General features: G+C 37.1%; 1 protein-coding gene across 2 annotated transcripts; it reads left to right on the forward strand.

Moving 5' to 3' along the window:
- The first annotated feature begins 1,384 nt into the window (after positions 1 to 1,384).
- Positions 1,385 to 7,996, forward strand: zbtb14 (zinc finger and BTB domain containing 14). Of its 2 annotated transcripts, none has more exons than XM_062992078.1 (2): positions 1,385 to 1,419; positions 4,486 to 7,996. In XM_062992078.1, exon 2 carries the CDS (start codon positions 4,500 to 4,502, stop codon positions 5,814 to 5,816), a length of 1,317 nt encoding a protein of 438 aa, XP_062848148.1. In that variant the 5' UTR covers positions 1,385 to 1,419; positions 4,486 to 4,499; the 3' UTR covers positions 5,817 to 7,996. The 2 variants fall into 2 exon arrangements, with proteins under 2 accessions (XP_062848148.1, XP_062848149.1); XM_062992079.1 differs by lacking the exon at positions 1,385 to 1,419 and adding an exon at positions 3,453 to 3,593.
- The last annotated feature ends 8,932 nt before the right edge of the window (positions 7,997 to 16,928 follow it).

Below are 16,928 nucleotides of genomic sequence, written 5' to 3' on the forward strand. Positions count from 1 at the left end.
TAGTAACCCTACCAGAGAGTATTTTTGCCTTGCACTCTGTTTCTAAGTGGTGCATGACTGGCTGCAACCCAGACCAAGAACATAATGACTAAATAAATGAATCATTGTATAAATAGATGACAGAAAATCATAGATAATTTGCATATTGTATATCTGTCAATGCATTCCATTTAGGTAGTAAATGCCAATTTCTGCGTTTGTAAAACGTGCCAAATCTATCCAAGCAGGACCAACATTGGGCAGCGGGCTGGTAAGGTGAGCCCACAGTAACTGTTCTCTCCAGGGTCTCTCTGTTTCCTCCAATCTTCTGAAAACATGCCAAAGGTGGACTGGCTGCATTAAAGTGCCCTTACATTTCAGTGAAAAGGTGAATCATTGGTGCCCTCTAATGGACTGGCATCCTCTTTATTTTGTATTCCTGCCTTGTGCCTAGTGTGTTGCGAGGTGGCACTAGATCCACCATAATTCTGATCAGGACGATTATTATTTATTTATTAGAATTTTAACGTCATGTTCTACATTCTTTGGCCACATTCATGACAGAAACGGCAGCCACTCACGGTTCATCAGTTCACCAGTTCAACGTCAAACACAGTCAAATTCACATCACTTGCATGTCTTCGGACTGTGGAGGAAACCGGAGCAAACCCACGCAGACACGGGGAGAACATGCAAACTCCACACATAAACGACCAGGACTGCCCCACGTGGGGATCAAACCCACGACCTTCTTGCTGTGAGCCGACAGTGCTACCCGCTGCCCCGTGACATTATTAAAGGTAAAAACGACTCCATGAGGCTTAGAAATAACATTTATGACAGGTTGTGTTGTATTTAATAATAGTTAAATACTGCAGCTTTAAAATATGACATTTAAAAACAGCATGGTGCACTTTTATTTATTTGATTTAAAGTTACAGATGTTTTTTTTTAAATCACATTGAAGTTACATACTGCAGCTTTATGTAATAGATTTATTTTATGGAATGATAAAACATATATTTATTTTTTATTCTGTGAGTACATTTAGCAAATGATCGTTAACACATTAAAGACTCCCCGTTTAGTGCAGCGTTCCCGGCCACAGTAGCGCGCAAACAACGTGCACTCGCTTTTCCCGCTCGTGACAGTGGCTCTCCGCGCTCCTGAGATTTGGATTCAGTAATGTACGCAAACAGGCTGAACTCTCCGCCGCTGATTGCTCTGTGTGTATTTCAGCGCTGCGCAGTTTGCGTAAGTGCCTCCGCTGGCAGCAGGGCTACGTACGCGCTCAGTGTGTCTGCAGTTCCGTGCTGGCGCAGCGCGTCCTCCTGCATGTGTGCTCGTCCTCAGACCAACAACACTCAAAGTGCATTATTCTCAACAAGCTGTGTGACAGTCAATATACTCTCATCCAGAGGATCAGCACGCTACACACGGGTGAGAAATGCGGCGTTTTCACTCATTGTTGCAGTTTTGTGGAATTATTGCCTGCTGTTTGAGGAAGATGCCTGCGCGCTCACGGTCATGTCAGGAGTGTTCATGGCTGCTCGGGCGCCCGCCTGGCGTTCCTGTGTCTGTCGGGAACGGCGGCCATTACTAAACACAGCTACAGCGAGGAGAGCTGCATCACTGCTCATTAAATGCATATATTTACACATTCTTTTGCGATTAATATACTAGATAAAAGGCAATGTTGTATTTTTGTGAGGGTTATTTTACCGGGGAAACCATTTATTTTAACGACAAAACAACACGTACGCTGTTTGTTGACGATAGCTGCCAAAACAGCGTAGCTTTACCGAGTAGTGTGTAAGATAGTCGCGACACCAATCAAATCGTACTGATTTTAATCTTTAATATGGTCAGGTTTTGTGGTGAATTATTTTGATTCACGACCAAGTACATTGTTGCGATTTAGGACGCGGCCTTAGAAAGTGCCTAGCTAGCAACCTAGCAGTATGGACTAAGGCTGTGTCTAAATCACGTACTGTCGTTTTAACTTCAACCTAAAGTTAATTCTGCACTAGATTGTCTCTGCACATTTTTAAACACTGCTTTGAACGTTTGTTTAAAATAGTGTGGTTTGGACAGCGATAATTTATAAATCTGGGTAGTTAAGCTAGTGATTAGCTTTCCTTACAGCTTAACAATAGCTGTTAAGCTAGCTAAACCGACTTGCTAATGTCTACAAACATTGTCAGAATACAAGATTAAGCTGACCCAAATGTTTAGACATTGTGTAAGCACAAGAATTAAATGAAAGTTTTCACGGGACAGTTAGTTTAAAAAATATTTTCATTCATCTAGCCTCATCAGCTTAACTGATTTATCTAGTCAGGATGTGCCTATTCAACAAAAAGCAAAAGAAAATGGCAAGAATTCTCTAAAAATCACTAAACGTTCTGATATAACCCAGGTCTGTTACTGCAATGCAAGGGCTTCTCCTGCAACATTAAAAAATGGTTTTCCTCCAGCCTAAAAAGTGTCCGGAAAGTAACCCTACAACTAAATAGATGCTCTGACACAAAAAGCTTTGCAAACATTAGTTTGGCAGATGTATTCTGTAATAATATTCAAGTATATTTTATATTAGTGTGAAGCAAAAAAGAAAACTGGGCTATGCATTTGGGATTGGTATTAAAGATCAATAGACAATACAATGATTATTTTTACTTTCAAATACATTAGGGTTACTGCAGTTTCTCAGCCACAGGCTGAAAACTCACCGAATTAGGTCTGTACCAGTGTCCCAAAACAAAGCTACAGATCTTAGTTCAACAGTCCAATGCAGAACTGATGTATATCATTTCTATTTCATTTCCACATAAAGAATTATAGTGTATTGAAGATTTCATCTACAGGACTCCGACTGAACTTGGATATGTTGTTATATTCACTCTTTTACATCGTACAAATACTGGATAGGATAGGAAAACATACATACATACATAATGTTTACTCATTTTTAAACTTGCATTTTAATGTTTGTTACTTTTGTTATAGATGGTTTGGTGGGGAAAAAAACTTTAAAAAGCAAAAACACCAGTCATCCAACATGAACTGTTTGTGTTAAAAATAACAATAACTAAATTAATTGCCCTCTTAGTTACCAAATAAACCATCAAACCCAATTTTATTGATAAATGAGTTTAATTACACTACAAACGCCCAGACTTGGTTACTGTCAGCACTGTTGAATTTAAAAATTACTAAAACGTTCACTGCTCTTATTTGTAAACTGTCATTTTATGTACTTTTTAAAACTTTTTTTTTCTAATCTAGTCCAATCATTTCCAATTCCCAGTTGCAATTTTCCTACCAACTGCACCACCCCTGGCTGACCGTAAAGGGCCGCAGATAATGCCTAGTTCACACTACACGATTTTTGCCCTCATTTTCGCTCGCCGACTGGTCGCCGCTAGATGTGACCGCTCGGGAGCAACTCGGAGTTCGCTTGGCAATCGAAACTCGGCTCTCAGTCGCTATGTGTGAACTACTCAACAACTCGATCGAGCGGCTCGCCAAGTGCTCACCAAGCACTTGCCGACCGAGGAGAGATATCTAGCATGTTGAATATCTGGATCAGTCAGTTGCGACTGGCAATGAGTGTGGTGAGGAGGATAATATAGTTTCTATCAGAACACATCGGCACACAGACAAGCTTTACAATATTTGTAAACTTATCGTACACGCCAAACCATAATACCAACACTGCATTGCAAAAAATATTTATTAACCTCTAACTCACTACAGAACAAAACAATCCCTGCTGGTTGTGTTGCTAAATCCACTCGGATTCATTTATTTTTCTCTTTGATTGTATGCTGCACATTAGCGCACAAACAACTTTGATTGCTCGCTACTTGTTGACGTGCATTTTTGGACATGGTATCATGAAACCTTTCGTCACTTCTCACGTTTGTTTTCGCGACAAAACGTAGTTTGGAAGACCAGAGAAGCTCGCCTGCAGTTCCAGTTGGTGATAGATTGTGTAGTGTGAAACCCCCTATCGCCGATTAGTCGTGTAGTGTGAAATCCACCCCGACTTGAAAGACTCCCGATTACAGAGATCCAGTTGTGTAGTGTGAACTGTACAGCGACCTGACGACTTGGAAAGTCACGTAGTGTGAACTTGGCATTAGTCGCATCCCATTCAACGTGTGCAGTTGCCGGCGGCTCCTCTCCACCTGCCACTGACATATTCTCATTAAGTCATGCACTAAGCTCTCTGCAGTGGTGTGCTAGCATGTTGAATTAGTGTTACCAGACCACTTTTTCAAAAACTGATACTGATTATACTGATTTTTATATGGTCTGTCTGCCAATTTAGTTAAATTGTGTCACTGTACAATAGAACTGGTCACCTTAAAATAGTACTGGTAATTTATACTATCAGAGGTGAAATACTACCAGACTTAAGTGTTGTGACATAATTTATTATTATAATATTTGCTTATTATGCAGCACAATATGTATTTAACATCTGTTTTCTTCTTTCATCAGAACCCAGTTCCAGCATGTCAGAAACTTTGAAATATGTGGACGATGAACACAAAACAATTTTTCTGAAGATTCTAAATGAGCAAAGACTAGAGGGCGAACACTGTGATATTGCTGTCGTTGTTGAAGATGTTAAATTCAGAGCGCATAGGTGTGTGTTAGCAGCTTGCAGCAATTACTTCAAAAAGCTTTTTAAGAAGCATGAAGTAGACAGCTCCTCTGTTATAGAAATCGACTTCATCCGCTCGGACATCTTTGAAGAGGTGCTAAACTACATGTACACGGCCAAAATTTCTGTTAAAAAGAAAGATGTCAATTTAATGATGTCATCTGGACAGATCCTTGGAATACGGTTTTTGGACAAGCTCTGCTCACAAAAACGGGATATGTCCACTGAGGAGAAAAATGACAATAAAAAATTTCCCTGCGATATTGTGAAAATCGGGTTTCAAACTGAGGAACCTCACTTAAATCAAGACAATGATGTTCAGGTAATTGGGGACCACGATGACCCACCGTCTGATGACATTGTGGAGGAACCCCAAGGCAATCATGACTTAGACAAATTACCGAACAGTGCCCTGCGAGTAGAGGAAGCCATTCTTAAAGAGCTAACCCAGGAAGAAGTACATAAGGTTGGCTGTTATGATCAAGATGTGGAGGCGATGGATGCTGAGCCAACACCTACTGCTCACACTCAAACACTTGCATTTGCTGATAGTATGGGAGATGTTAAGGACGAACATGCACCTGGATGGACCACAGCTACTGCAGACATGAAGCTTGAATATCTGTTGTATGGCCATCGGGATCAGTTTGCCTGTCAGGTTTGCGGCAAGACTTTCATGGATGAGAATCGTCTAAGGAAACATGAAAAGCTACATTCAGCCGAAAGACCATTTATATGTGACATATGCACCAAAGCATTCACAACACAGGCACATTTGAAGGAGCATCTAAAAATCCACACTGGCTTCAAGCCCTACAGGTGCGAAGACTGCGGCAAGTCCTTTATTCGCGCCCCTGATTTGAAGAAACATGAAAGAGTGCACAGCAATGAGCGGCCATTCAACTGCCACATGTGTGAGAAAGCATTTAAACACAAATCCCACCTGAAGGACCATGAACGGCGACACAGAGGCGAAAAGCCTTTTAGGTGTGGCGCCTGTACCAAGGCCTTTGCCAAAGCATCAGATTTGAAAAGACATGAGAACAACATGCATAGTGAGCGGAAGCAGCTATCTACCGGCAGCTTAAGTGAGACTGAACAGCTGCAAGCTGCTGCCATGGCAGCGGAGGCTGATCAACATCTGGAATCAATAGCTTGTTCATAACATTGTGTGTGTAATACACTTTCATCAGTGCACTGTAGAACAATTTTTTTCTATTCCCTTGGTAATAGTATTTAGATGCTGTCTTACTGTTTTTGTTGTCATTTAGTTCATTTTTGAACTGTTAGAATATCAGATATTGTTAGATAATTATTAATTTTAGACAATTAACACTGTTATTTTTTTTTATTTTAACATTGATGTAAATGGTGCAAGCATCTTTCTTACTGTAAAGTTTATTTCAAATGTACTTGAGTATTTGTGGCAGTGCGTTGGACAATGTGTTCTGCCTTAAGCTCCGGTCACACCAGGTTTTTTTTATGTAAAGCTTGATTTCATTACTACAACTACATTTGCAAGTAAAATCCTAATGTAAAGTCAAAGTTCTTAAACTTTGGCCTGCAAATGAATACAACTGAGCAACCATCAACTGAGCTGTCCTTTATAGATTTAGGATGTAGTAAAATATATATGAAATTTATTAATATTTTAAACACCAAAACTAACTATAAATTATTTAATACTTAAAAAAAAGAGTTGTGCTCATTCTCAGGAGGCTGAAATTTTTATGTACTATTTACGAGGACTTACAACCCAACCAGAGATGGTCTGAATAGAGACTGTGTACTTGAAAAAATGAATGCAAGATGGTAAAAAGCTTGTCTGTTCTTACATTTTTCATAAACTGTAATAAACTGCTAAAACCAGATTTACAAAATTAAAAATATACACAGAATAACACTCCTTTGAAAGAGCTAATGTGCTCCTATAAAAGAACTAAAGGAATAGAAGCATGTTTAGGAACATGCAGAAATAGAGAAACAAAATTTAATTTTAGATAAATAAACATCATAAAACTGCCTAGAGGTGTATTTACACTGAAAAAAATTATTGTCATTAATTTGTGTCTTTTAAACTCAGGCAGTTGAAGTGAATCTTTCACTGCATGTGTGTGTCTATCTATTTGTGCATCAGTCACAACCTGAAAACAGTGCTTTATTTTGAGGAAAGGCCTATGGTGATTTTAACATTATTTTAGCATTTTTAATTGGTAATTAAACATTCAGAAAGATACATTTATAAGTACACATGAGCAAATTTGCATTTTTGTTGCAAGGATAATTATTCAGTTCTTTAGGCATTTATTTTAGAGTTACTGTTTAAGCTATGTTAATGCCCTATTTTGCCATATTAGTAGCTGTGAATGAAGTAAAGGTGCTTTATAAACCACAGGCCACTTTAGTGCTGCTGACAAATAAAAAAAAAAATGCTTTTGCTTGTATGAATTTTGTTTTGTTTTTTCTTAAACAAAGATCTGTGATCTGTGGGCAAACATTCCAGCTGACATGCCCCTCCGGCACCGAGTGGTGTATGTAATGTGCAAATCAAGCCAAGGCAGTATTTGTACTGTCTAGTGTGCATGTATTATTAATATATGGTCGCTATGAAAATGTTGATGTTCTCAGTTTTAAAATAACTGTCTACCTCTTCTGCATTGGGTTTTGATCATATGGATCTCGCCGTTATATAAAACAGCGTTTTGCACACATGCACATTTGTTTTTTTTATGTGGCTATATTTAGGTGCAATTGCAAGTTTAAAAGCAGTACTGGTGTTTTATGTTATATATTGGCATAAACAGGAGGTTGGTTCATTTTTGTTATTGGAGCTAAAAAAAAAGATTTTAACAAGGGTTTATGTGTTATTTAAACTTCAGTTTGATTTTATGTAATCTACCCTGTTTTCAATGAGCAATTATTGTGCCACCTTTGCCTTAAGCAAATAACTCAAACCCTAATTAGGATAAGTTGCCTTGTATGAATGAATTAATGATATTTGAATACCAGATTAAGTAAACAAAAGGATTCTAAGATTTATTAGGATGTTCATTCATTCAAATGATCTTAAACATCCCTTGAAACAACTGGCTTGCCTGTCCACAGTCATTTTGCAAGCTGATGCAATTGGCAAGTACCTGGTGTGACCGCAGCTTTACACTTGTTGATACAGTACACACGTTGTTGAAAAGTGCCAGTCTTGCTGAAAAGAAAAGTTTTTTGTTTTTTTTTAATGAAAACCAGAACAATTACATCTTGATGGTCAATCATTACATCAAGTTTCTTGTAAAATGAAACAAAAGATTTAGTCTGATATTTTTGCTGTAATAAAAGCTATTTCCACTAGTATGGTCATCATTTGTAATAACTTGTTTAGTCAATTGTTTAGTGGTTTAATAACAATACTTTTGGTTTCTAATGGCATTATTAACTAGTGAGACAAATGGATTTACAGCCCAGTGTAAATAATATGCATTGTGGTCAGCTGGTTAATCTAAATCTAGAGTGTTATCTACCTCATGCTCAGGTGGCACAGTGATGAAGTACACTGGTAAAGATCTGGGCATCCAGTATTCAAATCTCAGTGGTGCTATTAATCGGTTGGGTGTCTGCATAAACGTGATTGGCTAATGTCTGAAGAAGGGTGGCTATAACAGCCTACCTGTTGCTGTTGGGAGGAACATTTGTCAGTGTGGTCTCAGTGCTGGTCCCAAGCCTGGATAGAAAAAGTAGGATTGTGTCAGCCAGGGGAACCGGTGTAAATACGGTGCCATGTCTGGTCTGCGGACCACAGATCCACTGTGGTGACCCCTATATGCTTTTGTGACATCCATACATGACTAGGCAGAAACTGACTGTAGTATGTTGGTAGCATAACCAGCTCTAAAAAGCTGTGATGACTCGTAACATGCTAACATCAAATGTAAGCGATGTGGTACAAAAAAGGGGAGTAAGTGTCTGGTTGTAGTGAACATCTAGCTGAACTTTTACTATCACTTTGTCTGGGTCAGGATTGCAGTGGGATTGGTTTCAGCCGAATCTTTAGGTGCAGTGCAGTAACACACCCAAGACAGGACACCGCTCCATTGTGGGGCCTCGACCAGCATCAACGTTTTAATTCTTGAAAGGGAAGAATTTTGAATATTCATATGACCACTGCAGGGTTCTTCAAAAAGTTTCTGCACTTTTTTTAACTCTTTATTAAGTATTAAAAAAAAAAGAAATTACATGACTTTTCTAGTCACCTTCCGATGCATTTTTTAAGTTTTTAATGCCATCAGCAAAAAATATTTTTTGCTTGAACACATTGATGCACTGCAGCTTTCACATCATCACCACATGAAAATCTTCTTCCCCTTAAAGCTTCTGAGCGGTCCAAAAAGATGGAAATGAGATGGCCGTAAATCCGGACTGTAAGCTCTCTCTCAGTCTCTCAGACACGACCAGTTACTACTCCTCCCACCCTCACTGTTTACAACCAAAATATGAAAGTGCAGAAACATTTTGAAGAACCCTCGTAGAATGAACTGTATGTAATTTAAGCAGATTATTAGGCCCATTCCCAATTTAATTGGTTATTATATTTTAATTATTTTATAAGCAGAAAATCCCTACATCACTTTGTTCGTAAACAGACTAAAGTTTTGTCTTAAATTCCACATTTTGGACGTGTAAAACATTTGCAGAACCATAAAAGTCATTATAATAAATGCATTAGCAGTGTTTGGTAGTTGTTTAAGTGTCAACCACATAGTGCTTCTGTTGTCTCACTTCCTTAGCTGACAATCGAAAACAATCCAAACAGTTGTAGAAAACATGTTAGCAGGGGTAGCTTTCGTGGTGCACTTGAAGGTAGCTTCTTAGCGACTAGTGAGCATGCGCAATTAAGCACACGGTGAAGTTAAATCTTTCAGGTGTGAATCAGGTTAAGTTCTTTCATGAAATATGGTGCTTCTATATTTATTTCACCTAGCTACGCTGTTTTTTCTGTCTACGCATTTGTACCTGACATAGCTTATAGATAAACCTTTGAAAACGACCAATTTATTGTGTAAGTGAACATTTATCGTGCTTAATTGTTTGCCAACATTTTTAAGGTTAATGTACAGATTTAGCGAAAGTTCATCCCAGTGAAAACCTGAGGCTTTACTTTACCATGTGTTTGCTATTTTTTTTACTCTACGCGTGTGTGGACTGACCGGTTATCGTAGCCATACAGTTCACCCTTGTCATGAAACGTTTAGATAAATCACAATGTATTCATTTATAATGAATTACATTTTAATGGTAGATATATAAGTGCCCTACAGAAAATATTGTTTGTATTTCTGTTAGCGGTATCAGCGTTTCGTACAGGAACGGCGTCAGTGGTTGTTGCGTTTTTGTTGTTAAACTAAGTAGATCATTAAGTAAATATCATAAAATGCAAACTGAACAGTACTCCGTTTCTGTGGTCTTAAAAACCACTAGTTTAGCTGATTTATTGCATAAAACTATGCGAATTCACCTATAATTGTCAAGTTCACTTCTTTAGGTGTGGTAAAGTTAGATTTAGCCTGAATTGACCATTCGTATGATACTGGTCAAAGTGAGTCAGGTCTTGGTGTTCAGTACTTTACACAAAGTTAAATACGTTTTTTAATGTCAATAATAATTATTGAAAATTGAAAATTTATTCAATTGAAAATGTCTCTCGGTTAACGGTGCTATTTATTTTGAACTTATTAAATTAATAGAGTTTTAACACTTGCTGAAATGGCTGGAACAGCATAGAAAATGCAAATAATAATAAAAAAAACACAGTTTCTTACATTTACGTTGACTTTTATTTCATGTTTTGTTTGTTAATGTTAAAACTTAATTTCATTTATTAATAAACATACATTCCTGCATTTCAGTGCAACACATTCCAAAAAAAGTTGGGACGGGGGCAATTTAGGGCTATTAATAAGGTAAAAAAAACTAAATAATGACGTGATTCCAAACAGGTGACGTCAACAGGTGATTGTAATCATGGTTTGGTACAGAAGCAGCATCCAGGAAAGGCTGTATGAGCAAAGATGATCAGAGGATCTCCAGTTTGTCAACAAATGCATGAGAGTTTTTGAAATGTTAAAAAGCAATGTACCTCTACAGTGCATAATATCATTAAATGGTTTTTAAATGAATTTCAGTGTGTAAGGGCCAAGGGCGCCAGCTTGAGCTGAACGCCTGTGATTTTTGATCCCTTAGACGGCACTGCATCAAGAACCGCTACTCAACAATAGCTGATATAACCACATGGGTGAGGGATTACTTTGGCAAACCTTTGTCAAGCACTACAATACAGAGTTACACGCACTAATGGCACTTAAAACTTTACTGTGCAAAAAAGAAGCCTTATGTTAACCATGTCCATAAGCGGCGTCGACTTCTCTGGGCTCAGAGGCATCTAGGATGAACCATCACTCAGTGGAAATGTGTATTGTGGACAGATGAATCAGCATTCCAGGTCTTTTTTTGAAAAAAATGGACGCCGTGTGCTTCGGACCAAAGACGAAAAGGACCATCCAGACTGTTATCAGCAACAAGTCCAAAAGACAGGGTCTGTCATTTTATGGGGCTGTGTCAGTGCCAGGGTCTGTCATGGTATGGGGCTGTGTCGGTGCCCTTGGCAAAGGTAGTTTACACTTCTGTGATGGCACCATTAATGCAGAAAAGTACATTGAGATCATAGAGCAACATATGCTTCCTTCAAGATGTCATTTTTTCCAGGGACGTCCGTGCAAATCCACATGCTGCACACATTACAAAGGCATGGCTGCAGAAAAAGAGGGTATGGGTACTGGTCTGACCTGCCTGCAGTTCTGACCTGTCCCCAATAGAGAATGTGTGAAGAATTTCTGAAACAAAAAATGCGACAACGACCCTGTATTGTTGCACATCTTAAGACATGTTTGCAGGAAGAATGGGACAAAATAAAACCTGAAACACTAAATTGCTTGGTATCCTTGGTGGCATAACATCTTTTAAGTGTGGTGAAAAGGAATGGCAACATTACAAAGTGGTAAAAGCTTTACTGCCCCAATCTTTTTTGGAATGTGTTGCACGCCTGAAATTTAGGAAGGGATGTTTATTAATAAATGAAATGAAGTTGACAAAACATGAAATATCTCCAGTTCATCCTGTCTGCAATTAAATAAAAGTCAAAGTAAATGTAAGAAATTGTTTTTTTAAATTATTATTATTTTCATGTTCCATGCTGTCCCAACTTTTTCTGATTTGGGGTTGTAGAAGTCTACTCTCAGTTTAAGAATGTTCCCCAACTCATCCTTGCTGGACGCTTGTGATTTTTACAATATTCTTTGGTTGTCTTCCATGTACAGCTTGTTGAAGATCTACTCACAGATGTATGTTTAATGACCTAAATTGGGTGACTGTGAGACCCCCCCAACATTTCTAAATGTAGTAAAAGTAGTTCATGGTGGATTGGGGCAATGGAAGATCAACAGTTAAGGTGCTGGACTAGTGTTGAAAAGCTTGCTGGTTGAAGTTTACATTTGTTGTAGATCCTTTGCTGTTATTTAAAAGTTTAGCTTTGTTTTTCTGTCTTTTATCTGACAGTTTTCTTGCTCTTCTAGATTTTCCACTATTGCCCTTAAGAGCTGTTTCTTAAATATATTCCAACAAAGCAAATGGTAAAATAGATGTGCCTTAATATAGTCAGTCATCAAACCAAAAATCTTATTACATGCTGTAATTGTCATCTGCTGACAATTCCTAATAATGATCAATTAAGGCCTTACGTTAACACCAACAAGTTGATTATTACTGTTTGTTTTATCAAGTATTAAATAACTGCATGAGCTGCAGAGTTATTTATGTTTGCTTGCTGAAAATCAACCAAATATGAGATTGGCCTTTACTGAACAATGCTGATGTGATATCTGGTACAAAATGACAAATTAAGTTTTATTTGCTTTATTTGTTTGCTTTTCGAAAGTTCCTGTTTAATTAAATTCAGTTTAAAATGAAGCTAAGAAAGAAGGATAAGGAGAAAAAAGCTACAGAAGATCGTTTATGCACCAGGAAAAGATCAGCTGAGAATGAAGAGCACAGGTCAAGTAACACATTTTATATGAATCAAACTAATAACTATTATGTTCATATTGTATTATGTAATAACTAAATTATTTTAACACTTTTTTTTATAATCAAAGGAGCAGTTATTTGACAACTGGCTGAAGCTAAAAGCAAAATGTAATTTAAAACAACTCTTTCATATTGATTGTTTTTGTCAATAGAACGTTATGCCAAAAAGCCATTCTCCCCAGACATCATCTAATGGCAAGGGTTTTTGCCCTCACTGGGTAGTTTTATTTTTTTGCACCATCAGGTGTAGTCTTAACATGCGTGTGAAAATTAGGCACCAAACACCATACCACAGCCAAAGCCATTCAGATCACTTTTTCCCCATTCTGATGTTTGAACATCAACTAAAACTCTTGTCTGTTTAATTTTATGTATTTTGCTGCTGACACATTACTTGCTGATTTATTTACTAATCTGTTTTTGAATTTAGTTGCCAGTGTATGAAACTTCTTCAAATTAATTAGTCACCTCACAGCAAGAAGATCTTTGGTTTAATTCCCAAATGGATGGGTCCAGGTCCTTTTTGTGTGGAGTTTGCATGTTCTCCCTGTGTCTGCGTGGGTTTCCTCCAGGTGCTCCGGTTTCCTCCCACAGTCCAAAGACATGCAAGTGGGGTGAATTGGAGATACAAAATTGTCCATGACTTTGTTCGACATTAAAAACTTGAACTAATGAGTCTTATGTAATGAGTAATTTCCTAATTACCTTGTGTAATGAGTAAAAAGTGTGTAAAACATGACATTAAAATCCTAATAAATAAATTATACATTCTAAAGATGCATTGTATAGATATGAGATTTTTTTAAATGTAATTAACATAACACTAAAGCTGACAAACTATCAAATGACTTAAAACAAATGTAAGATAATGCCTTTAGTCATTCAACAGATGATGACTATTGTAGGTAGCTAAGGACTGATGTGAAAATATTTAAATTTTAATGAATTTTAATGTTAGAACTCCTAAGAAGGTAAAGTCTGAATCCAAGGATAAAGACAAAGGATCTGAAGTCAACAGAAAGCAATGCAGATCATCTCCAAAGGTATGTTTATTGTAAAACTATTAGTCTTTTAATCAAACGTGTACAAGATACAAGACAAAAAAAGTATTTATTTCTGTACTCCTCCTAAAGCACTCAAACAAGAGATCTTCACGGAAACCTCTGCAGGAGCCCAAAGTCACAAGGTTGGTTTAAGGTTCTAATTTAAAAGTTAACTTTTAAAACAACATTTTTTTATTGTATGTTTACTCATGACTGGTTGTACCCACTGTATATTTGTACAGCTCTGAAAAAGCTAATTCTGGTGGCAGTGGATCTGAAGCTGATGGCACTGTGACTGTACGATGTTTACATTTCATTTGAAATATTGGCCATGTGATGGCACTTACCATTGTTTTGCTCATGATCCTCTCTGTTATGTATGTCTTACTTTAGGATGTGAAAGAAGACTCTGAAAAGAGGCAAGTCATTAATCAGCTGTTTGATTAGGTCTTACCTGAGACATGGTTCCTCAGTCAGTGAGAGTTCAGCGCACAACACTTTCAATAATCTGATTTGTGTTCTCAGAGTGGAGTCACTGGATGGAAACAACAACTTGACAGTAGTGGAACATAATGTGATAACTGAACAAGAGTAAGTTAGAAACATGTTTGCATTAATTTTGAAGTTTAACAATCTTCACCTCCTACTTAGTGCCAAAGATAAAATAACTTGTTTTACAACTTTTTTTAAACACTAATTGTGTGGAAATTGAAGCAATTTTTTCCTTATTTTTTTTAGATTTGAAAAGGATCTAAAAAACATTTTATCTAATGATGAGAGTAATAAACCTTGTGTAAGTATTTGTAAAATTAATGCATTTTATAAAACCATCTTGTTCATTATAGCTCATGTTGTCCCTGGATGAAAATTCATGTACTACAATGTATTGTAGTAATGCTGTTTTAGGTCTAACAATTTGATATGGGTTAAAGAAATGTTCTACACTGATGAGCCAAAATATGACCACCCACCTAATATGCTGTCAAAACAGCTCTGACCTGCCAATGCATGAACTTTACAAGACTTCTAAAGGTGTTCTGTGACATTTGATATGGGAATGTTACCAGCAGGTCCTTAAGCTTCAACACTAGTAAAATTATCTGCAATTTAAGCCACAATAGCATTTTTGTTGGTCCGCACCAGCCACAATAACTTTTGTTGCCTGCTGGCCACATTACACAATGTTGGCGGTTAGTGGTTATCCCTTCTCAGACCACTATTGCTGGGCCCAATCGTTTGGCCCTTGGCTATTATCAAATGTACTTTGTGTGTGTCCATATCTACCTCATTTAATGTCTTTTTCAAGTAACACTGACTGTGACATGCATGATTGATCTGGAATAGGCACTGACATTTACATTTTGGGGTAGTCATGTTTTGACTCATCAGTGTAATCAGACCATTACAGAAACTTAAACACCAATACTTATTAATTTTCTGAGACTTATTAATTTTCTGTTTATATTCAACTGTTTTGAACAGGCAAAAAAGAAACGGTCTGAATCTGTCCACAAGTCTCAGCCAGATTTAAAAGAGGAAGACAATGAAGAGAAAATCTTTGATCCGGTCTCTGCATCCATAGAACTAGGTCAGCCTGATGAGAATGATACAACTATTAAAGTAGAAAAACCCAAGTCTAAAAAAAAGGCTGACAAAAAGCCTGCTGTTAAAAATAAAAAAGATAAAACACAAAGCCAGAAGAAGACAAGAAACTCAGACAGTGCAGAACATGAACCAGTGAAAAATAAAAAGGCCAAGAAAGTTGAGACAAAGAAAAAACAGAGTGAAAATGAAGATGAAGGTGGTGCAAAATGGAAGTGGTAAGATCTTAATTATATTTGGTTTTGTTTTATGAAATCATTACTGTTATTTATGCTAAAATCCTAGCTCCTATATTTTCAGGACTTAGTAGGAGATGATACAATAGAGGTCAGCTTAGTCTTCCTTCTGTAGGTAGCCAGTACAATAAGCCCCCAGACCTGATCAGAATTACTCAATTGCTTAAGGTTAATCAAAAAGATATGTTGAATATAAAACTGATTAATAACATTAATACCATAACATTATTTTTTTAAGTTTGGTACAATAGGTAAAATTTTGAGACTATGTATAATGTTTAAAAAATGTTTAAAATTTTGTCTTTAAATGTATTTAATTGAATTAAATGTTTTACCTTATCAAACATTTATTTCTGTTAATTCCTAATTCAATGCATGTGAGACCTTCCAAAAAAGCAGAGACAGGTGCATTGTAAGACATGTTTGTGGAATGATAACATACACTTGTTTTGAAACCTACCACAAGTTAATAGATAAAAGGTGATGCTGTCATGTTCAGTTACAAAAAGGGTATTAATGGCTCATACCCGTATAAATAGTCCAACAGTCCATGGACAATTTTTTTTAAACCATGTGCAGTCCATACTATTATAAACAAAATAGAGCAGGACTAAAAACAATATTGAATGCTTATGTCCTATGATCCATTACATTACTGCATTAAAAAACACCATGCTTCTGTAATGAAGTGCAAGAATACTTCAGAAAACCACTGTTCTTACCTACTTGTTATACCAAGGTGGCTTGGTAGTTGTTATAAAGCGCAATATATTACAACTAAGACCCCACTTTGTTATATAAAGCAAAAACTGGGAAAAACAGGACAGGTAATGTAAGACAGTGGTAAACATTTCACAGTCAATTGTTTTGTAACCTGTTACAGCCATGAAATTAAGCATAAGCATCCATAGACACTGATAAGCCAGTTTATTAGGACCACCTGTGTAGTTTTAGACCAGTCAGGGTTCCTGCTAACTTCTGTCCACTGTCGTCAAAGGCATCAGAGCTAGACATCGAAGTAAAAATATTAATAAGGTCTACTGTTCTGAAGAATCCTGTTTTTTCCAAGATTAAATGGATGTTCGGGCACGTGTATTGCTTTTCTGTGGAAGAGATGGCACCAGGTCGCCTCACAATGCACAGACAATGCTGGTAATGTCCTGGTATAGATACCACAGGACTCCTTTACATGTCTGTGGAGTACATGTATCTGCAGTTTAGAACCAAGGGTATTTCATTTGTTTCCCCAGAAGGTCGATCCTTCTT

This window comes from Trichomycterus rosablanca, chromosome 3, assembly GCF_030014385.1.
Source record: "Trichomycterus rosablanca isolate fTriRos1 chromosome 3, fTriRos1.hap1, whole genome shotgun sequence".
NCBI lineage: Eukaryota > Metazoa > Chordata > Actinopteri > Siluriformes > Trichomycteridae > Trichomycterus > Trichomycterus rosablanca.

Bases quoted from the DNA above. Each gene is read 5' to 3' on its own strand.
- zbtb14 (XM_062992078.1), top strand. From the start codon at position 4,500: ATGTCAGAAACTTTGAAATATGTGGACGATGAACACAAAACAATTTTT.